This window comes from Emys orbicularis, chromosome 7 (genome assembly GCF_028017835.1).
Source record: "Emys orbicularis isolate rEmyOrb1 chromosome 7, rEmyOrb1.hap1, whole genome shotgun sequence".
Lineage (NCBI taxonomy): Eukaryota > Metazoa > Chordata > Testudines > Emydidae > Emys > Emys orbicularis.
In genome coordinates this window covers 130,924,671-130,947,810 of record NC_088689.1, presented here as the reverse complement: position 1 = coordinate 130,947,810, position 23,140 = coordinate 130,924,671, and the positions used below count along the sequence as shown (strand labels likewise).

General features: G+C 67.4%; 1 protein-coding gene across 1 annotated transcript; it reads right to left on the bottom strand.

The window, feature by feature from the left end:
• Window positions 1-4,940: 4,940 nt before the first annotated feature.
• PRRT3 (proline rich transmembrane protein 3) lies at window positions 4,941-12,108 on the bottom strand. Its single transcript, XM_065407201.1, is given in 4 exon segments — window positions 4,941-6,970; window positions 8,887-9,018; window positions 10,240-12,057; window positions 12,060-12,108. Coding segments are annotated over 4 exon segments (4,029 nt in total).
• Between the last annotated feature and the right edge of the window lie 11,032 nt (window positions 12,109-23,140).

The window sequence follows — 23,140 nt, the reverse complement described above, 5'->3', positions numbered from 1 at the left end:
AATGAAAATAATATAAAGTGAGCAGTGTACATTTTGTATTCTGTATGGTAATAGAAATCACTATACTTGAAAATGTAGAAAAATATCCAACCTATTTAATAAACCATAAAATACCAATTCCAATTTAACACTCATTGATCTCAATTAAAACAAATTAATTGTGATTAATGTTTTGGTTAATCATATGCATTAACTGTGATTAATTGACAGCCCTCGTTGGTACCAGTCTGTGGGGTGTATAACCTAGGACCAAGCCCTGCCTGACGCCTCCCTCAGCGGGCAGGGCTGCGTGCTGAGCTCCGTCTGGCTGCCAAGGCCCAGGCAGAAAGGGGCAGTTGCTGCTCTGCTCAGGGTGGCTCTAGGTTTTTTGCTGCCCCAAGCAAAAAATTTTTTGGCTGCCCCCCCACTCCAGCCCTGGGCTCTCCCCGCACCCCCACCCGCACTCCCTGCTGCCCCAGCCCTGGGCTTCCCCCCACCAGTGCTGACTCCGCCCGCTCCCCCCTCACCTCCAGCTAGTCCGGCGCTGGCAGGGTCGGGGTAAGCAGCCCGGGGTGGGGCCCTGCCCTCAGCCCCCCCCAAAGCCTGCTCAACTTTGCTCCTGGGGCCCACTCAGCAAGGTGCTAGGGGAGGCCAGCAGGGCAGTGATGGGGGAGGGAAAACAAGGGGCCCCTGGGGGGGGCTGGTCATGGCAGGCCTGGGTCTGAGAGCAGCTTCCCCCTGGACTCAGAATTCGGCCCCCTTCTCCCCCCACACCAAGCTTGGTTTCTTACTGAACTGAGCACCCCAACTCCACTGCAGGGGGGTGCTCGCCAGGCCCAGCTCCTCCCCGCACATCCTCCCCTGTCCCATGCCCATGGCTGCTGCATTGGTCCGTCCCTGTCAGGGCTGTTTGTGTATTTATTGGCTCACACCTCAGGAAAATAAATGTGTTCACACCCTGCCGGGCGCTGTGGTCCTTGGGCGCTGGGGGTGGGGGCTGCAGCCCGGGGTCCAGGCATGGCAGAGATGCCTGGGAGTGGGGTGCAGCTCCCCCCGCACCGTAGGGGGTGGGCATAAGGAGGCAGGGGCAGGCTTGGGGGGGGGGGTCAGAGCCAGGCTGTGAGGGAGCTGGTGCTCTGGGGCAAAAGGTGGGGGGGGGCCACACAGCGGAGTGGTCGTGGGAACCGGTCCCACCAGCCAGCTGAGTGGCCCCGTGACAGGTCTCCCCGGGGCTCGCAAAGCCAGACAGGGGGTGGGAGTGTGGGGGGGGCCTTGTGATGCGTTCACTGTGCTGGCCCATGCCCTTCGCGGGGGGGGGAGGGGCAGACAGGCAGCCCCTCCCTGTGCTCCATGGGGCTCCCCCAGAGACACAGCCCCTCCCTGTGCTCCATAGCCCTCCCCCCAGAGACACAGCCCCTCCCTGTGCTCCATGGGGCTCCCCCAGAGACACAGCCCCTCCCTGTGCTCCATAGCCCCCCCCCAGAGACACAGCCCCTCCCTGTGCTCCATAGGGCTCCCCCAGAGACACAGCCCCTCCCTGTGCTCCATAGCCCTCCCCCCAGAGACTAAGCCCCTCCCTGTGCTCCTTGCCCCCCCCCAGAGACACAGCCCCTCCCTGTGCTCCATAGGGCCCCCCCGAGACACAGCCCCCCCTGTGCTCCTTCCCCCCCCCAGACACAGCCCCTCCCTGTGCTCCATAGCCCCCTCCCAGAGACACAGCCCCCCTGTGCTCCTTGGCCCCCCCAGAGACACAGCCCCTCCCTGTGCTCCATAGGCCCCCCCCCAGAGACACAGCCCCTCCCTGTGCTCCTTGCCACCCCCGAGAGACAGCCCCTCCCTGTGCTCTTTGCCCCCCCGAGACACAGACCCTCCCTGTGCTCCATGGGGCTCCCCCAGAGACACAGCCCCTCCCTGTGCTCCTTGGCCCCCCCAGAGACACAGCCCCTCCCTGTGCTCCATAGCCCCCCCCCCAGAGACACAGCCCCTCCCTGTGCTCCTTGCCCCCCCCAGAGACACAGCCCCTCCCTGTGCTCCTTGCCCCAACCCGAGACACAGCCCCTCCCTGTGCTCCATAGCCCCCCCCCCGAGACACAGCCCTCCCCTGTGCTCCATGGGGCTCCCCCAGAGACACAGCCCCTCCCTGTGCTCCTTGGCCCCCCCAGAGACACAGCCCCTCCCTGTGCTCCATAGCCCCCCCCCCAGAGACACAGCCCCCCCCGTCCTCCATAGCCCCCGCAGAGAGACAGCCCCTCCCTGTGCTCCTTGCCACCCCCGAGAGACAGCCCCTCCCTGTGCTCCTTGCCCCCCCCCAGAGACACAGCCCCTCCCCGTGCTCCATAGCCCTCCCCCCAGAGACACAGCCCCTCCCTGTGCTCCTTGCCCCCCCCCAGAGACACAGCCCCTCCCTGTGCTCCATGGGGCTCCCCCAGAGACACAGCCCCTCCCTGTGCTCCTTGGCCCCCCCAGAGACACAGCCCCTCCCTGTGCTCCATAGCCCCCCCCCCCAGAGACACAGCCCCCCCGTCCTCCATAGCCCCCGCAGAGAGACAGCCCCTCCCTGTGCTCCTTGCCACCCCCGAGAGACAGCCCCTCCCTGTGCTCCATAGCCCTCCCCCCAGAGACACAGCCCCTCCCTGTGCTCCTTGCCCCCCCCCCGAGACACAGCCCTCCCCTGTGCTCCATGGGGCTCCCCCAGAGACACAGCCCCTCCCTGTGCTCCTTGGCCCCCCCAGAGACACAGCCCCTCCCTGTGCTCCATAGCCCCCCAGAGACACAGCCCCTCCTGTGCTCCATAGGACCCCCCTGAGACACAGCCCCTCCCTGTGCTCCTTGCCCCCCCCCCGAGAGACAGCCCCTCCCTGTACTCTTTGCCCCCCCGAGACACAGCCCCTCCCTGTGCTCCATAGCCCCCCCAGAGACACAGCTCCTCCTGTGCTCCATAGGGCCCCCCCAGACACAGCCCCCCCTGTGCTCCTTGCCCCCCCCGACACAGCCCCTCCCTGTGCTCCATAGCCCCCTCCCAGAGACACAGCCCCCCTGTGCTCCTTGGCCCACGCTCCTGCTGAGACACAGCCCCCCCGTGCTCCATAGCCCCCCCCCGAGACACAGCCCTGCCCTGTGCTCCATGGCCCCCCCAGAGACACAGCCCCCCCGTGCTCCATAGGGCCCCCAGAGACACAGCCCCGCCCTGTACTCCACAGCCACCCCCAGAGACACAGCCCCTCCCTGTGCTCCTTGCCGCCCCCCCCCCCCCGAGACAGCTCTGCCCTGTGCCCATGGCCCCCCGGCCCGGCACCCATTGGGGGGGGGGGGGTCCTGGAGTTACTGGTGTCACAGGCACCTGGTCTGGGGCCCTCACTCGCTGGGGAGGGCAGCTCAGCACGTGTGGGCTACTGGATGGGGCTGGCCAATGGGGGGAGGGGGGCTGAGACCCCCAAGACTATTTCCCCCTCACCCCCATTCCCTGGGGAGGGACAGTCGCTCCAGTTTGGGCGGGGGGGGGGGTAGGCACCTGCTTCCCACCAGCAAACAGGGGGGGGGGAGGCAGAAAGGCTTGTGTGTGGCCAGGGCCCCCTGTGCCTGGGGGCTCCTGGCTGGGGGGGCGGGGTAATGCACCAGCCCGGCCAGCTAAGGGGTCAGGCCCCGCGTGTGCTGGGCTAGACCCAGGTGAGGGAAAAGCCACAGGGCCCCGCGAAGCCCCCCCCCCCAGCTTCTGGTGCCCAGCGGGGGATCCCCTGTGACCCCCATCCCAGGCAGACCCCCCCACTGGGACTGGAGGCACTCGCACTCCGTGTTGCACCCTGGGCGGGGGGCAGAGCTGGGCCGGTCTTGGGGCCACAGTGGCGGGGGCAGAAAGGAGCAAATGCCTTACAGGACAAATGGAATGGGGCAGGGGGGGAACCCGGGAAGGTGCAGAGTGGGGTGGGGAAGGAGCCACCCCCTGACTTGTTCTGGCCCAGGAAACCTTCATCTGCCTCTAGAGCCAGTTTTGGGCTAGGGGGGCACCAGGAGCCATGCCCCCTTGCTCGGCCCATAGTGCAGGGCACTTCCCACAGCTTCCCGGGCACTGGCAGGGCCTGTCCCACCCCCCGACCCCACGTGCAGCTGCATGACCCATGGGGATCCCCTGGCAGGGGTTCGACCCCTGTCCCTGGGGTGGGGCACAGACTGCCCCCCCACCCCCTAGCCCGGAGCTATGGGCCCAGCCGCCGGGAGAAATCGCTCCAGCACCGCGGAGGGCTTGTGAGAGCAAGTTTATTTCGTTCTTTTGGCACAAACAGACCCACAGCAACAGCCCCCCCACCCCCACGCAGGTCAGCCCCCCACTTCTGCCCCCTGGCATGCAGCTCTTTGCACCTGGGGGGCCAGGTGGGGGCTGCCCCCTTGGGATCAGGGCTAGTGGCTCCTGCCGCACCTGTTGTGGTGCCTGTGCAATGTTGGGCCCTGGGGCAGCCTCACCCGAGCCGCTCCCTGGGCTTGGCCTAGTGGGGGGTTCAGCCCTGCCATGCCCATGGGTCCCCCTTGGCTAAGGCCACCTCCCCCCTGCAGCAGCCCTGGCTGCATGGGCCTAGCCCCCACCCTCCTCCCTGGGGGTGCTCGGCTGGGGGCTCCTTCCTGGCCTTGGCCCTCACTCAGCCAGAGCCAGCGCTGCCCCCCCCGGCCCAGCTCTGCAGCATGTACGGGAAAGCAAGTCCTGCCCCCGCTGTGCTGGTGCTCCCTGGGCTGGCCCAGCCCCCCGCCCACCCCCCAGTGCAAAATCTGAGCTGGGAAAATAGACCTACATAAAAATCACTGATGGGGGTTGGGGGTTGGCACTAGGCAGGGGTGGGGCAGGCAGGGAGGCCGTTGGCTCTCCCTGGCACTGCCCCCATGGCAGGGCTCCACGGCCTGCCAGCACCCGGGCTGCGATCCGGCCACTATCCTCCGCGCTGTGCCGAGGGGGGCCGCTCTGGCCCTGCCCCTCACAGCTCAATGGTGTCACTCGACAGGCTGCGGGAATCCACCTGCTTGCTGAGCGCCAGGAAACTCCTCCTGGCTTCGCGCTCAGAGTCTCCGGCCCCTCCTGTGGTGCTGGGCCCGGGGGCCTCGTCGGGGAGCAGCGGGGCCCGGCTGGGCGTCTCCTCCAGGGGCAGGCTCTCCAGCGAGGAGAGGCCGTGCCGCCAGGGGTTCCAGCTGATCTTCAGGGAGCCCTTGGAGAAGCTGTCGAGGGAGCTGCCCGAGATGGTGCCCTCGGTGGGAGGCTGGCTGGGCAGGCCCTTGCTCGGGGGCAGGCTGGCGCTCTGGGAGGGCAGGTCGCTGAGTGAGCTGCAGCGGGCCAGGCTGTACAGGTAGTCGGGGTCGCTGCTGCGCCGCTGCCAGGCCTTGGCGGGCAGCAGCGGCTCGGCCATGGGCGTGAGGGCAGAGCTCCGGCGCAGCGAGGAGCGGGAGTCCTGGCGCGCCAGGCGCCCGGGGTACTGCAGGCTGGAGCGCAGGAAGATGCTGTCGCGCACCAGGTGCTCCTTGAAGAGGGCCTCATCGATGCTGCGGCTCAGGTTGATGGGCGAGGGCGGGCGGAACTCCAGCTCGCCCAGCGACAGCACCGACTCCTTCTCGAAGCAGACGCTGGTGTAGGAGCGCCCCATGCGCGCGGCGTTGGGGCACTTGGGGCTGGCGCCAGCCCGGCCCAGCGAGGAGGTGGAGCCCCTGGCAGAGAAGGCCCCCGTCGCCCTCACCTCATTGCTGCCCTTCAGTGCCCGCAGGTGCACCTGCTCGGGCGGGTTGCGGATCAGGCTCTTGCTGATGTCGTTGCTGGCCGCCCGCTCCTGCGTGCCGTGGGCCCAGTCGTAGCAGTTGTTGGGGTACTCGGGCGCCTCGGCCTTGCGGTAGGTGCAGAAGTAGCGGACGAGCTTGGCCCAGCAGGTGTGGTCAGCAGAGCCACAGCACTGGCACAAGGGGTGTGAGGCCACGAAGCACAGGGCAAAGGCCAGCAGCAGCTCGCAGATTCGGAACCAGAACTGCACGAACCACCAGGGCCAGGAGAACTCCCCCGGCGGGCCCAGCACCCCGCCCAGCCACAGGGCCCCGTACGCCTGGAGCCCACAGCACAGCAGCCCCAGAGCGCTGCACCCCAACAGCACCCGCGGGCAGGGGCCCAGCCCCTGCAGGGCTCTGCCCTGCCCAGGCAGCTCCTGGGGGTCCTCACAGCCCAGCGACACCCGCTGGGCCTCGCCCGGCCTGGCAGGCTGGTGGGGCCGCAGCTGCCAGCATGCAGCCAGGCTGGCCAGCATGAGGGAGGTGCCGCAGGCGCAGGAGAGCAGGTGCAGCCCCACGCCCAGCACGGGGCTCAGCAGGGGCGAGAGCAGGTCGGCTCCCAGCAGCACGGTGCTCTGGAGCGAGGCCAGCGCGGCCAGCAGGGGCAGGCTCTGCAGGGGGGGCGGCAGCAGCTGCAGCTGGGCCACGCGCAGGAGCAGCAGCAGCAGCAGGGCGAAGGCGGTGAGCAGCAGCGGGAAGGGCGCGTTGTACAGCAGCCGCACGGCCGGGGCGGGCAGCCTGGCCCTGGCGCCGTAGGGGTCGGTCAGGAGGAAGGTGGCGCGGAGCAGGCCGGCGCCCAGCAGCAGGGCGTTGGCGCCCAGGGTGTAGGGCAGGTGGGGCAGGCCCAGGGCGGGCGAGCCGATGAGGCTGGCCACGCACACCAGGCTGAGCAGCAGGAAGAGGGTGCTGGTGCCATAGACGTGCAGCTCCCAGGCGAAGCCGAGCGTGCGCTGCAGGTCTGCCCAGCGCAGCAGCGTCTGGTTGGGCTGCAGGAGGCTGCAGGCCCCACTGGCATGGGGGCAGGGCAGGCTAGAGGCAGGCACCGTGGCTGGGACGCTGGGCCCAGGCCTGGGCAGAGGGGGGCGCTGGAGAGCTCGCTGGGTGCTGACTCTAATCAGGCCCCGCTGGGGAGTGGCTGGGGGCTGGGGGTGGGTGGGCACAGGGGCCGTGGTGCTGCCAGGGCCAGGAGGTCGGGTCCCATCTGCAAACAGCAAGGGGCACATTGTCACCAGGGCAGCGTGTGCCACCCCACTGCAGAACGTCCCACAGCTGGGCTGCTCCCCACCCGCTGGCCCTCTCCCCGCCCAGGGGCCTGCAGATCCCTTGCACCCCCCGGGTCTCTGTGCCCATTCTGCCCTGCTCTGCCAGCCCCATTCCTTGCATCCACGTTGCCATAGCAACTTGCATCCTGCAGCAGCGTCCAATCAGCTGCTGCCAGGGTTCCCCATCCAGAGCAGAAGCCTGAGCCCCTCACCCGTCCCCTCTGGGCTGCCTGCTGTGGCACTTCAGCCCTGCCAGAGGTGCCCCCTCCAGATGGGGCTGCAGTGGGAGATACCTGCGTGCTGGGGCGGGGGGGGGGGGCTGGCACAGCCATTTAAAGTGACAGCCCCAAACCCCAACAGCCTCCATCTGAGCCCTGTGCCCCTCCCCCAGCCCCACCATCGCCTGCAGTCACCCCCAGCACGGGAATGCAGCTGGAGGGACGCTGGCAGAGCTGGGGGGAGTAGAGACCCCAGGGCTGGGCTAGCAGGGGCTGCGGGTCAGGAGTGAGGGGCATCGGCAGAGAGGTGACATTTAGGGGGGGCATGTGGGGTCAAGTGCCCCCCAGCTTGGCCGGCCGGGGGCAGGGAGGGAGAGGGGCTCTGTCCTTCTCTCCATGCCGAGTTCAGCCCCAGGCACCCTTGGGCCAGTCGTCAGCTGCCCATGGACAGGGCGGGGTGTCGCCCCTCCAGCAGGGCCGAGCCCATCACCAGCGGGGAGCCCAGCTCCGCTCCCCCCACCAGCTCCCTGAGGGCTCTGGGCCAAGCCCTGTCCTGCACTGGGGGGGGGGGGGGGGAAATCCCCTGGGCCTGGACCATTCACCCACCCCGTGGCGTCCGGGCACGCAGCCCAAGTGCCCCCACTACCAACCCCGATGGGTAACTGCTCCCCATGGCGCAGCCCCGCTCAGTAAGTACCCACAGTGCACTGTTGCCGCAGATACCCAGGCTCCGGTTCTGGCTGTGCCCGGCGTTCTCCCTGCACCCAGGCTGGCCAGACCCCCCACAGCACCCATGCTCTGCACGGGGAGGGCCCTGCAGGGGCTTCAGTGCTCCCTGGCTCCAACCCAGCCTGTCGCCAGCCCTGGCTCGCATTTGCTTCCACCTGCTCCTGTTCCCAGCACCTGGCCGAGGCCGGGTCCTGCCCCCGCGGGGCTCTTGCAGGCAGCCCTGATGCGGGCGCCTCCTGCCTGCGGATTTCGGGGGCAGCGGAAAGGGCTGCTCCGGTCACAGAGATGGGAGAACTGGGCCCGGGGCCGGGCTGCAGCGAGTCAGGAACCCCCCCAGGAACGAGGGTTTGTCCCAGGCAGGATCAGGGTCCCCGGGAAGCCCAGCCGGATTGGGGGGGGGGCAGCCAGCGCTGATCCCTGTGGGGGGAGGGGATTAGGCACCGTCACTAGGAACAGCCCTGATTGAAGTTGTCACTGAGCCCCAGACAGATATAGCTGCTCCCTGCCCCCCAATCAGCCAGGCTCTTCTGACGGCATCAATGCCCCCGTGACCCCCAGACTGCCTGGCTGGGGGCCAAAGCCCAGCCAGCCCTACAGCTCCTGTCTGGGCCAGGCCTCTGACGAGCCCCTCTGCTCTGCGGGCGTTCAGGCTGCCGGGGGGGGGGGGGAGCACCTCGACATTCCCACAGGCACCTCACAAGGCGGGTCCCAGCACCCCTTCCAGGAGTGCCTCTAAACTCTGCATCCTCAGTCCCCGCAGGGCTGGGTAGGACTGGGCCAGTTGGGACCCACTGGGGCCGTCTCTGAGCCCGCAGTGCCCAGGCCCTGCCGGGGCAGCCCCCAGGCCCAGCTGCCTGTGGTGGTGGGAGAGAGGGGCTGGCTGAGTCACGGGACGGATCCCCCATCACCTGAGTGCCTGGTCCCCGGCGGCGGCGGCCTGGGGGCAGAGGTGGCCGTGGAGGTGGCGTTCACGGGGGTTCTTGGGTCCACAGCTCCCCGGACTCGCTGCGGGGCCCCAACCTCCTCGTCTGCTGCAGCCCCTGAAACAGAACCAAGGGCCCGGGGGCCTGAGGTGGCTGCACCGGCTGCCCCATGGCCATGCACTCAGCCTCACTCGCCCAGGGGGGAACAGAACATAAGAACGGTCAGACCGAAGGACCATCCAGTCCAGTATCCTGTCTGCCGACGGTGGCCAATGCCAGGTGCCCCAAAGGGAGTGAACTTAACAGGCAATGATCAAGTGATCTCTCTCCTGCCATCCATCTCCATCCTCTGACAAACAGAGGCTAGGGACACCATTCTTACCCATCCTGGCTAACAGCCATTAATGGACTTAACCTCCATGAATTTATCTAGTTCTCTTTTAAACCCCGTTATAGTCCTAGCCTTCACAACCTCCTCAGGCAAGGAGTTCCACAGGTTGACTGTACTGTGTGAAGAACTTCCTTTTATTTGTTTTAAACCTGCTGCCCATTAATTTCATTTGGTGGCCCCTAGTTCTTGTATTATGGGAATAAGTAAATAACTTTTCCTTATCTACTTTCTCCACATCACTCATAATTTTATATACCTCTATCATATCCCCCCTGAGTCTCCTCTTTTCCAAGCTGATTTATATAAGGGCAATAAGATATTCTGTGTCTTATTCTTTATCCCCTTTTTAATGATTCCTAACATCCTGTTTGCTTTTTTGACGGCCTCTGCACACTGTGTGGATATCTTCAAAGAACTATCCACGATGACTCCAAGATCTTTTTCCTGATTAGTTGTAGCTAAATTAGCCCCCATCATATTGTATGTATAGTTGGGGTTATTTTTTCCAATGTGCATTACTTCACATTCATCCACATTAAATTTCATTTGCCAATTTGTTGCCCAATCACTTAGTTTTGTGAGATCTTTTTGAAGTTCTTCACAGTCTGCTTTGGTCTTAACTATCTTGAGCAGTTTAGTATCATCTGCAAACTTTGCCACCTCACTGTTTACCCCTTTCTCCAGATCATTTATGAATAAGTTGACTAGGATTGGTCCTAGAACTGACCCTTGGGGAACACCACTAGTTACTGCCCCAGCCTCTCCCGCGGCCACAGGGTGGGACAGCAGGAGAAGGGGCGTCCCGGTGCCTTTGGCAGAGGGTGAGGCACCTGGCCAGGGGGTGACAGGAGGCTTGTGGGAACATGGGGAGGTGCCCGTGGCGGGGAGGAGACCCCTGGGAGCAGCCCCCCACCAGCCGCATGGAGCCCAGGGCTGGTCACACATACCTGGGCGAGGAGGCGTTGGGGCGGGTGACGTTCCCGGGCTGGCGTGGAGGGCGGGCCTGGCACGGGGGTGCACCGGTCCCTGTTCTGTGCCAGGAACAGTTTTTCCGGGGAAGTGCAGTGGCTGGGTCGCGGATCCGGGCAGCGCCCGCCGAGTGCTTCTCTGATGAGCCGAGAGCCCCTCTGTCCAGACCGGGGCTCTGGTTTCCAGTGTGGCCCCCTCTGTCCAGGCCGGGGTGAGCCTCCAGGCGGGGCTCCCTTGTGCCGGGGGAGCTGGCTCGGTCAGGCGGCCCTGCACTGGAGCTAGGCTTGGCGGGAGCTCCAGTCGGCCAGCGCTGAGCACAGCGGGAGGAAGACCAGGCCACCCACCAGCCACGGAGCCCCCTGCTCCAGCTGTCTGCTGCAGCTGGGAGGTAGCAGCAGGCCAGGCAGCCAGGCTGGCTCCAGAGACCCACCATACCTCTGGCTGGGGCTGGCCGTCCCTGCCTGTGGGGTGCGGGGGCAGCCCCTGGGCATCGCCCCAGGGAGGGAGGGAGGACCCCTGGGTGTAGGAAGCCCGGCCCTTTCCCCAGGCATGCTCCAGCGGTTCCCCGGGCTCCCGGGGGACATTGGCCCGAGGCGCCGGCTGCCCCTTCCCTGGAGCCCAGCTCACAGGCCGGCCCTCCTGACCCACGACCCCAGGGCCCATGTCTGCCGCCTGCCGCCACTCAGTGCTGCTGGCTCCTGCCACGGACCCCGGCCTGGCCGCCAAGGCGACAGTGGACACCGTTGGCCTGGGGCGTGGCGTCCCGGCTGTGCCCAGACTGTCCTGCCCAGCAGGGCCTGGGCTGCTCTCTGCCCCAGGAGGCCTGGCCGGGCTGGGAAAAGCTGGCTGCAGGCTCCTGGGCTCTGAGCCCGAGGGCAGTTCTCTGCTCTCGAATGCCAAGGCTCCTGGGCTGCCTCCGTTTCTCGGAGCCCCGGAGCCAGGCGCGGGCGTGAAGGGCCAGCTCCCCGAGCCAAGCCCAGTGTGTCCCTGGAACGTGGCCGTGGCTGGGCCAGGGCCCCCAGCCCCCTCAGTGCCAGCAGGTCCCGGAGCCGGGGGCACTTCCAGCGTCTGCCGAGAGCCATCAGCCCCCAGGAGCAGGGGCCAGGCGGGGGGTGGGAGAGCAGAGCTTCCTGCTGGGGCAGGGGGGGTCCCCGTGTCATGGCTGATGGCTGCAGAGTGGGCAGCAGGTGCCCCTGGCTGCAGGGGGGCACGGCTGGAGCCTCGCCACAGCTCATCATCCGGCTCCCCAGCCCCACTGAAGACCAGGCTCCCCCCAGGGGCAGCCAGCGCCAATGGGGAGAGGGCTGGCAGAGCCTGGCGGGTCCAGAGAGCCTCTTCGGAGGGGCTGCCCAGAGGGGGCCACCCAGCCAGCTCCTGCACCCAGCCGGGGCCCAGAGAGGCTCCCACAGCCCGTGGCCTGGTGTGTCGCTCGCTGCTGAACGGCTGGGGCAGGGGAGAGGCTGGGAGCAGCGCCGGCACCAGGACCAGGCTCCAGGCAAGGAGCTGCGCTGCAGCCGCCATGGCAAACTGCTGCTCGCTCTTCACCCTGCAAGAGAAAGCAGAAGGCAGCCTTAGGGCGAGCTGGCCGCGACGGGGCAGCGCTCCGCTCTCGGGGATGGGTCGTGCCGTGCCGTGCCCGGGCCAGCAGGGAGAGCGGCAGGCAGACCAAAGACAGCAGACGCGGAGAAGCCTGGAAAAGAGCAGTCGGGCCTTGCAGCCAGCGCGGGGGTGTTTGCGATGGAGGAGAGGGCGGAGCCAGGCACCGGCACACATGCAGAAGCACCCCCAGCTTGCCTGCCCCCAACATCTGCTCTTCTGGATGCTGCGAGGACCCCCAGCTGCTGCATCTCCTGTCAGAGCTCAGGGTGCCAGCCCCCCGGGCTGGGCCAGGCAGCCTGCTGAGAAGGAGGCCTGCCCACTGCCCCCGAGAAGGGGACGCTCAGCCCTGCTGTTCCCTCCCCAGGGCTCCCCTCCCCACTGGAGGAACCTTGTTAGCAGCCCCCACTGCGGGGCTGGGCTCAAGGCCCCAGCTCCCACCTTAGTGTGGGCCCCCATCATGGGGGCTTTGCCCCCTGCCTCCCCACGGCACGGCGCAGGGGGGCAGTGGGACCACTGGGGAGGGGATCAGTCCTCCTTGGGGAGGGTCCCGCTGGGCCCCATGTGCAGCCACCACCCTGCTGTGCCAAGGGAGGCTGTGCACTTCCCTGCAGCAGTGCCCTGCGCAGGCCCCCTCCCAGCCCGCTGGCAGAGTCAGCTGGCCCTGGGGCTGCCTCGAGGCGCCACCGCCCGTGGGCAGGGACGTGCCAGCCCGAGGCCCCAGCCCCTCTCCCCAGGCAGCCCAGGGCTAAGTTCACCTTGGCAGCATCCTCCGGCTCCAGCAGCCTGGTGATGGGGATGCTCAGGCATGGCTAATGGAGCCCAGCACGCCTGATCAGAAACAGCTGTTAACCCTTCCCCGCCACAGCGCTAGCAGGCTGAGCACAGGCCTGGGGCCTCCTGAATTCCAGCCCCAGGCACTCGCTGCCCAGGGCCTGTGCCAGGCCATGGGGGGCCTGGCTTGACGTGGGCAGGGAGGGTGTGGCCTGGAAGTGGTGAGGTGTATAGCTAGCGCCTGGGGGTCCTGCACGGCACATCAGCCTCCAGCTACCGCTGGGAGAAGGGCTGGTGTCATTCTGGGGCGTAGCTGGAGTGTGTCAGACACGGGAGGTGATTGTCCCGGCGCTGGCCTCAGCGGGGGGGGCGTGTCCAGGTCTGGGGGCTGCACTGGAGGGCAGATGTGGACAAACTGGAGAGAATCCAGGGGAGACAAACTGGAGAGAATCCACTGGTCCTGCTTTGAGCAGGGGGTTGGACTAGATACCTCCTGAGGTCCCTTCCAACCTTAATATTCTATGAGAGCAACACAAACGACGAAAGGTTTAGAAAACCTGCCCTGTGAGGAAAGGGTTAAACCCAGGGCCTGTTTAGCCTGGAGAGACAGGACTGAGGGGGACCTGAGAACAGTCTTCACGTCTGTTAAGGGCTGTTCTGAAGAGGACGGGGATCAATTGTTCTCCATGGCCACGGAAGGCAGGACAAGAAGCGATGGGCTCAATCTGCGGCCAGGGAGATCTCGGGTAGCTATTCGGAAACCCTTTCTCCCTCTCAGGGGAGCTAAGCTGTGCAATAGGCTTCCAGGGCCGGCTGTGGGATCCCCGTCACTGGAGGGTTTTGAGCACAGGTGGGTTGGACAAACCCCCGCCAGGGATGGTCCAGGGTTACGTGGCCCTGCCCCAGCACAGGGGCTGGACTTCACTAGTTGCCCTTTCCAGGTCCCTTCCAGCCCCACTTTCCTCTGACTCTGTTTTCTGCCTCTCTCCACCCACCCTGGGCCTGGCCAGACTGTGCCCAGGGCAGTGGGGGGCTGCTGGGCGGGGAGTGTGCGGGGAGCAGCCCTTATCAGGCTTAGCTCAGCGCTCACCAATGACCTGGCTGGTGCTGAGTCAGCGCTGAGCTGTCCCCAGGGGCTGGGAGACACACGGGGCTAGGATGCTCTAGGACAGGGGTCCCCAACACGGTGCCCGGGGGCGCCTCCTGGCCGCCAAAATGCCGCCGAGAAGCGGCAACGTCAAGAAACGCTACCGCCAAAATGACGCCGAATGATGTTGCCGCTTCACGGCGGCATTTCGGCGGCCACGGTCCTCGGCGGCTAGTCGTCCGGCGCCCGCCCCACGGAAAAGGTTGGGGATCACTGCTCTAGGACCTCACCGGCAGCAACGTGACAGACCCCCATCCCCCCTTCCTGCCCCATAACCCCCATCCCCTCCGCATCTCCCACCCCCCCACATCCCCCCTTCCTGCCCCACAACCCCCATCCCCTCACCCCTCTGCATCTCCGACCCCCCACATCCCCTCTTCCTGCCCCACAACCCCATCCCCTCATCCCTCTGCATCTCCCACCCCTCCATCTCCTTCCTGCCCCACAACCCCCATCCCTCCACCCCTCTGCATCTCCCATCCCCCACATCCCCCCTTCCTGCCCCATAACCCCCATCCCCTCACCCCTCTGCATCTCCCACCCCCCCACATCCCCTTCCTGCCCCACAACCCCCATCCCTCCACCGCTCTGCATCTCCGACCCCCCACATCCCCCCTTCCTGCCCCACAACCCCCATCCCCTCATCCTTCTGCATCTCCGACCCCCCACATCCCCCCTTCCTGCCCCACAACCCCCATCCCCTCATCCTTCTGCATCTCCCACCCCCCACATCCCCTTCCTGTCCCATAACCCCCATCCCCTCACCCCTCTGCATCTCCCACCCCCCACATCTCCCCTTCCTGCCCCATAACCCCCATCCCTTCACCCCTCTGCATCTCCCATCCCCCCTTCCTGCCCCACAACCCCCATCCCCTCACCCCCTTGCATGTCCCACCCCCCCACATCCGCCCAGCAGAAGCAGGAGCCGGTGTCCAGCGCGGCCCGCCCCAGTCCCGGCCCCAGGGCACAGCCAGGCCCCAGTCCGCGCCCCCAGCCCAGCGCGAGCACCTGGCGCTGCACGGACGGGCCCCGCTGCCCCTCCGTGCGTGGGGGGGCGCAGCACAGAGCCCCCCCGAGACCCGCAGCCCCTCACCTGGGGCCTCCGCAGCGACGCCAAGCGCAGAAGCGCCCGGCCCCGCGGGCTCCCCGCCAGACCAACCGCGCGCCCATCACCGTGGCCCCGCGGCCGGCCCCTCACCTGGCACCTGGCTGGGCCCCGCCGCGCTGCTGGGAGCCCGGTCCGCTCCAGTCACGTGCCGCGGCCCCGCCGCTAATGGGCCGGGCCAGGCCCCCCCGCGCCGGGATTAGTCACGGGCCACGTGGGCTTCAACCTGCCCAGAGCCGGCCCGGCCCGGCCCGGCCCCGCCGGCCTCTGTGCTGGGGGCCGGGCCGGGCCGGGGAAACAGAAATGAGGGGAACTGAGGCATATGGAGGGTCCAGGGCTGGGCTGGCAGGGGCTGCGGGTCGGGAGTGAGGGGCACCGGCAGGGCTGGGGGAGGAGTGAGGGGGGAGCCCAGGGCTGGGCTGGCAGGGGCTGCGGGTCGGGAGTGAGGGGCACCGGCAGGGCTGGGGGAGGAGTGAGGGGGGAGCCCAGGGCTGGGCTGGCAGGGGCTGCGGGTCGGGAGTGAGGGGCACCGGCAGGGCTGGGGGAGGAGTGAGGGGGGAGCCCAGGGCTGGGCTGGCAGGGGCTGCGGGTCGGGAGTGAGGGGCACCGGCAGGGCTGGGGGAGGAGTGAGGGGGGAGCCCAGGGCTGGGCTGGCAGGGGCTGCGGGTCGGGAGTGAGGGGCACCGGCAGGGCTGGGGGAGGAGTGAGGGGGGAGCCCAGGGCTGGGCTGGCAGGGGCTGCGGGTCGGGAGTGAGGGGCACCGGCAGGGCTGGGGGAGGAGTGAGGGGGGAGCCCAGGGCTGGGCTGGCAGGGGCTGCGGGTCGGGAGTGAGGGGCACCGGCAGGGCTGGGGGAGGAGTGAGGGGGGAGCCCAGGGCTGGGCTGGCAGGGGCTGCGGGTCGGGAGTGAGGGGCACCGGCAGGGCTGGGGGAGGAGTGAGGGGGGAGCCCAGGGCTGGGCTGGCAGGGGCTGCGGGTCGGGAGTGAGGGGCACCGGCAGGGCTGGGGGAGGAGTGAGGGGGGAGCCCAGGGCTGGGCTGGCAGGGGCTGCGGGTCGGGAGTGAGGGGCACCGGCAGGGCTGGGGGAGGAGTGAGGGGGGAGCCCAGGGCTGGGCTGGCAGGGGCTGCGGGTCGGGAGTGAGGGGCACCGGCAGGGCTGGGGGAGGAGTGAGGGGGGAGCCCAGGGCTGGGCTGGCAGGGGCTGCGGGTCGGGAGTGAGGGGCACCGGCAGGGCTGGGGGAGGAGTGAGGGGGGAGCCCAGGGCTGGGCTGGCAGGGGCTGCGGGTCGGGAGTGAGGGGCACCGGCAGGGCTGGGGGAGGAGTGAGGGGGGAGCCCAGGGCTGGGCTGGCAGGGGCTGCGGGTCGGGAGTGAGGGGCACCGGCAGGGCTGGGGGAGGAGTGAGGGGGGAGCCCAGGGCTGGGCTGGCAGGGGCTGCGGGTCGGGAGTGAGGGGCACCGGCAGGGCTGGGGGAGGAGTGAGGAGTGAGGGGGGAGCCCAGGGCTGGGCTAGCAGGGGCTGCGGGTCGGGAGTGAGGGGCACCGGCAGGGCTGGGGGAGGAGTGAGGGGGGAGCCCAGGGCTGGGCTGGCAGGGGCTGCGGGTCGGGAGTGAGGGGCACCGGCAGGGCTGGGGGAGGAGTGAGGGGGGAGCCCAGGGCTGGGCTGGCAGGGGCTGCGGGTCGGGAGTGAGGGGCACCGGCAGGGCTGGGGGAGGAGTGAGGAGTGAGGGGGGAGCCCAGGGCTGGGCTAGCAGGGGCTGCGGGTCGGGAGTGAGGGGCACCGGCAGGGCTGGGGGAGGAGTGAGGGGGGAGCCCAGGGCTGGGCTGGCAGGGGCTGCGGGTCGGGAGTGAGGGGCACCGGCAGGGCTGGGGGAGGAGTGAGGGGGGAGCCCAGGGCTGGGCTGGCAGGGGCTGCGGGTTGGGAGTGAGGGACACCGGCAGGGCTGGGGGAGGAGTGAGGGGGGAGCCCAGGGCTGGTCTGGCAGGGGCTGCGGGTCGGGAGTGAGGGGCACCGGCAGGGCTGGGGGAGGAGTGAGGGGGGAGCCCAGGGCTGGGCTGGCAGGGGCTGCGGGTCGGGAGTGAGGGGCACCGGCAGGGCTGGGGGAGGAGTGAGGGGGGAGCCCAGGGCTGGGCTGGCAGGGGCTGCGGGTCGGGAGTGAGGGGCACCGGCAGGGCTGGGGGAGGAGTGAGGGGGGAGCCCAGGGCTGGGCTGGCAGGGGCTGCGGGTCGGGAGTGAGGGGCACCGGCAGGGCTGGGGGAGGAGTGAGGGGGGAGCCCAGGGCTGGGCTGGCAGGGGCTGCGGGTCGGGAGTGAGGGGCACCGGCAGGGCTGGGGGAGGAGTGAGGGGGGAGCCCAGGGCTGGGCTGGCAGGGGCTGCGGGTCGGGAGTGAGGGGCACCGGCAGGGCTGGGGGAGGAGTGAGGGGGGAGCCCAGGGCTGGGCTGGCAGGGGCTGCGGGTCGGGAGTGAGGGGCACCGGCAGGGCTGGGGGAGGAGTGAGGAGTGAGGGGGGAGCCCAGGGCTGGGCTAGCAGGGGCTGCGGGTCGGGAGTGAGGGGCACCGGCAGGGCTGGGGGAGGAGTGAGGGGGGAGCCCAGGGCTGGGCTGGCAGGGGCTGCGGGTCGGGAGTGAGGGGCACCGGCAGGGCTGGGGGAGGAGTGAGGGGGGAGCCCAGGGCTGGGCTGGCAGGGGCTGCGGGTCGGGAGTGAGGGACACCGGCAGGGCTGGGGGAGGAGTGAGGGGGGAGCCCAGGGCTGGTCTGGCAGGGGCTGCGGGTCGGGAGTGAGGGGCACCGGCAGGGCTGGGGGAGGAGTGAGGGGGGAGCCCAGGGCTGGGCTGGCAGGGGCTGCGGGTCGGGAGTGAGGGGCACCGGCAGGGCTGGGGGAGGAGTGAGGGGGGAGCCCAGGGCTGGGCTGGCAGGGGCTGCGGGTCGGGAGTGAGGGGCACCGGCAGGGCTGGGGGAGGAGTGAGGAGTGAGGGGGGAGCCCAGGGCTGGGCTAGCAGGGGCTGCGGGTCGGGAGTGAGGGGCACCGGCAGGGCTGGGGGAGGAGTGAGGGGGGAGCCCAGGGCTGGGCTGGCAGGGGCTGCGGGTCGGGAGTGAGGGGCACCGGCAGGGCTGGGGGAGGAGTGAGGGGGGAGCCCAGGGCTGGGCTGGCAGGGGCTGCGGGTCGGGAGTGAGGGGCACCGGCAGGGCTGGGGGAGGAGTGAGGGGGGAGCCCAGGGCTGGGCTGGCAGGGGCTGCGGGTCGGGAGTGAGGGGCACCGGCAGGGCTGGGGGGAGGGGGGAGCCCAGGGTTTGGACAGCAGAGGGCTGTGAGTCAGGGTTTAAGGACATCTGCCCAGCTCTGTCTCTCTCTCTGCCCATCTGTCTGTCTAAGTGGGTAACTTACACTTAAAACTGCCTTCACCAAACAAGGACCCCCCCCCCAATCCTGGAAGGGATCTTTCCCAACCCCCCTCCCGGCCTGCAAACAGCCCCCCCCAAGCTCATCAGCAGAAGCCAGCTCTCCACAGGCCAGGACTCACCAACTCAGACCCTCCCAGAACAGATGCAAAACCTGCAGCCATATGTCCCCCCCCGCCCCCAAAAAACACATGTGGGCACCTCACCCAGGGCAGTCACTGGGGTTTCGGAGGCACTCACAGGAAAATGGTGAAAGATAAGAACCCCCCACGGCCCGGGGTCAACCCTTCCCCAGATGATCACCCCACGTCTGCCCTCTCCGTCCCCCTCCGAGGAGCCCACCCAGCACCCACAAGAGCAGAACCTGGGAGCTTTGATTCCCCACTCTTGGGTTTCATAAAGACACAAGCTGAACCCCACGAACGCCTCGAGGGGAGAGGTGCTAACGGGCCCCCTAATCCGTGTTTACTTCTAATGAACAATCTGTCCACCGTGGGTCTGGGGGTGTCTGCAGGTCAAACCCAGGCTGCCTGTGCCCGTCGGGCTGAGGGGCTGTGGAATGGCCGTGTACATGCTCAGTGAGCAGGCCAGAGCCCCCTGGCCCCTGGGGGGAGCAGGCCACAGTGCTAGGGAATCCTGGCAGGACCCCGGGGCTGCAGCCTGTCATGTCTAGTCCCGCCATTTACCAATGGGGGGTGGTAGTGCCCAGGGCCTGGAGAACGGACCTGTGTGTCCCCACGACAGGCTGCCTGCCCTGCCAGCACGGCCAGCCCTGGGCGGGGGCTGCCCCAGGGAAACAGGCAGCTCCTGCCCTCTTCGTAGGGCGTCTGTCATGCAAGAGCTGGAGCTGAGCCCCACCAAACTCAGCTCTTGCTGGGAGGGGCCCCAGCCCGCCGGGAGGGGGGAGCAGCGCTGGCGGGGCTCGGGGACCTGCAGTGTACGGCCTGGAGCAGCTGGGCCCCCAAGGAGTGAATGTTGCACCGTCAGGGACCAGCTGTTGTCTGGACAATACATTTCTCAAATAAGGACCTGAGCTCTCCGGAGCTGACACAGGCAGTGCCCAGCTGGGCCTAAAGGGACAAACAACACCACACACCCACCACGAAACGCACCGAAAAACGGGCAGTGGCCAAAGAACATAACGTCGCAATTGCAATACCTCCAACTGTGCTGGCCTCACAGTAACTTCAGAGGGGTCCCCATGAGTGTGTAGATACACACCTGCATATTCCTGCACACACACACATGCGCGTGCAACCCCCCCACATGCACACAAACCCATGTGCGCACCCCCAAGTGTGTAGATACACACCTGCATACACACACATGCGCGTGCAACCCCCACACACATGCACCCCCACACATGCACACAAACCCATGTGTGCACCCCCCACGAGTGTGTAGATACACACCTGCATATTTCTGCACACACACACACACGCACACCCCCTCACACCTCCGTGCGCACACCCCCATGTGTACGTGAAGATACGTGCATATTCCTGCACACACCACACACAGACATGCACACCCACTCTCACACACACTCACCTGCGTGCGAACACCCCCTGCGCACGCACCCCCATGCATGTGTAGATAGACGTGCATATTCCTGCATGCACACACACATGCATGCACACCCGCTCACACCCCCCTCTGTGCACCCCCTCACACACCCACACCTGTGCGCACACACACCCCCACGCACACGCACAAACACCCGTGCGCTCACCCCCCCCATGCGTGCCCCCCTCTCCGCGCGCTCACCGCCCCACACATGCACCCCCCCAGCGCGCTCGCACACAATGTAGGAGGCACAGTCAGGCTCTCAGCCTTTAGGCAATGCCAGCCGCGGGTCGCCCCCCGAGTGCGGGCACTGGGACAGCCATTTCTCACATGCTCCCATGCTATTTTTCCAGCCCTGCAGCTCCACAGCCGAGCCCCTCGTCCCCTGGGGCGGAGGAGCGATGGGGGGCAGAACTGGGCAGTTGCCTGCGCATGGAGGGTGCCAGAGGGTCCCTGGCTATTCGTGAGTCAGCGGAGGAATGTCGGGGAGAGGATTCCTGCGCTGGCCTGGCTCTGGGGGCAGTGTCGTCTAGTGGTTACAGACAGCACAGCTAAGCACGTCTGCCTGCCAGGACCCCCGAATGGGGTGTGACGGCTACTCCTGGGGCAGGGCCCTGAGGCCTTGCACAGAAATACGACCTGCCAGGAGTGGAGGGGCTGGGAGATGAGCCCACAGGTCAGCACCAGCCCTGGGCACAGGGGATGCCCCGGGCACCGAGCCCCAGTAGGCAGGTCAGGGCGCTGCGCCACAGGCACCCACTAGCACCCCAGGAAGAGGCCCCCCCCCCCGACACTGAGGAGACACGGCCCCAGCCTGGATCTCTGGCGGAGGAGCAGCTTGGCCATGAGCTGGGAGCTGGGGGGCGGCGTGGGCACCTCAAGGACCCACAGGGGCCCCACAGACCTCTGCCAAATGTGTCCCACCCCACAGCACAGCTGCTCCCTGCCCCGCCCCCGGCCTGCCCTGCAGCCGCCCCGTGACCCCAATCTCCAAGGGATTTGCAGAGCATGTGATGGGCTGGGGCTGGTCGCTGGGCGATGCCAGAGCCACTGCCGGCTGCCGAGGGGCCTGGCAGCTAATCCGCAGGGATTAGTGCAGGGGAGGCCGGGAGCGGTGCCCCAAGGGGGAGGGGAGGGCAGAGCACACAGACCCAGCCTGGGCCCCGCATGGGGACAGCCAGCAGGAATCAGCATAAAGCACCAGCTCTGCTGGGCCTGTGCTCCCCACCCCTGGGCTCGGAGGGGCCGGGCTTCCAGCGACATCTTTCAGTTGGGGAACCTGCGGCACGGAGGGAGGAAAGGACCTTGGCCAACATCACTGGAGAGTTCCTGGCAGAGCTGGGACAAGAACTCGAGTCTTGACTCGCTGCTCTAACCCCATCCCAGAGCTGGGGACAGAACCCAGGCATCCTGGCTCCCAGCCCCCCTGCTCTAACCCACCAACCCCCACTCCCCTCCCAGAGCTGGGGAGAGAACCCAGGCATCCTGGCTCCCAGCCCCCCTGCTCCAACCTGCTGACCCAGCTCCCAGCCCCCCATGGGGCAGAGTCCAGCTTAGACTGGGGCCATTCATAGAATCGTAGGACGGGAAGGGACCTCGAGAGGTATCTAGTCCAGTCCCCTGCACTCATGGCAGGAGTAAGTATTATCTAGAGCATCTCTGACAGGTGTTTGTGAGATTCCACAACCTCCCTGGGCAGTTTATTCCAGTGTTTAACCACTCTGACAGGTAGGACGTTTTTCTTAATGTCCAACCTGAACCCCACGAGCTGCCCCCGCCAGCACCCCACTCCTTGAGGGCGTCAGGGACCCAGACTCAGCTGCAGCCTGACACTGGCTGCTTGTTAGGAGCTACCTTTCTGCAGGCAGCCCCGTGCAGCCCCTCTCCCCCAGGCCCATGTGGCCACACAGGCCCTGGAGCCCATCCCCGGCCTGGCGAGGGAAAGGCAGAGAAGGGAGTGGGCCAGGAGCCGTCAGAGCTCAGCGGAGACAAGGGGGGGTGCCAAGCTCTGACCACTGGCATTTCGAGTGCTTTGCCCCATCGCCCCCCTCGGAACAGGTCACACCCGGGTGCCGTGAGGGCAGCAGCTGCCTGGCACCGCAGAGCCAGCTCTGGACCCCTCCTCCCAACTCGGGCTGAGCTCTCGGGGGCGCTTCCTGCTCCGTGCCGGCAGAGTGTGTCTGGACCGGGCACGGAGCGGCTCTGTGACATTACACACGCAGGAGAGCGAGCTCCTCCCGGGCGTCCAGCGCAGCCCAGGGCAGCGGGGAAGCGTCTGCTTGGTCCCGCCCAGGGCGCCAGCCTCAGCATGAACAACTCACCAGTCAGGCTCCAAAAAGTCATGAGATTTTTAAAGGGATCTGGGTCAACTCTGTCCTTGGCTCTCTGGCTTCTGACCCTTCAGGGGACATGGTGGAATGTGACTTGCCACCAGGAGGGCTAGGAATTTCCTGTTGAAATGAAGGCTGAGAGGCTCCCTTGGTAAGAGTTGGCGACAGCGTGGGGGCTGGTCAGGTAGAGGCAGGCTGCTGCGGGAAGGGCCTGGTCCCGTTGCCGAGCCCTTCATTGGAGTTGGGGCTTGTTCCAGCGTTTGCTCACAGGCTCTGGGATCGTCAGCTCGGCGCATGGGATGATGGAAGATCGGGCGGCAGCACCTTCAGAAGAACACTTTGACCCGGACAGATGCAAAGTGGTGCAGGCAGACGGAGAGAAGCCGGGCACAGCTTGGTCGAGCCACTAGGCAGCGGGTGGAGGGACGCTCTAGGCACAGCGTGCTGCAGGAAGACCCTCTCTCTGCCAGCTACTAGCCAGCCCCCCTTGGGATGCAGCTAGCCTCCCTTTCTGGCCTCCCCCCCGGCTTAGCACGAGGGCTGCACCGTCCCATCTCACAGCTCCCCCGAGCCCCGCCAACGGGGGGGGGGGGAAGGGTTATTGCCCAGGTGCCCGGGGGATTTAAAATGGCCCGGGCGGGCATGTGGAAGCCCTGTCCGTGCCGGAGAAGCGCAGCCGGCAGCTCACAGGGCACCAGCCAGCGCAGACGCAGCACCCCCCAAGTTCAGACGGACCTTTCCAGAGGGCCATTGACTGTTCTGCCCTGGCCGGGCAGAGCCGTCCCTAGGGTACAGCGAATTGGGGTGGCTGCTCTGGGCCCCGCGCTTTGGGGGTCCCGCGGGCTGGCGCAATTGGCTAGCGCAGTTGGTCCCGGAAGTGACGGATTTGTCACTTCCGCCCTGGGCCCCGCACCCCCTTGGGACGGACCTGGCCCTGGGGCCCAGAATTGCTGTGAGGCGGGCCTGG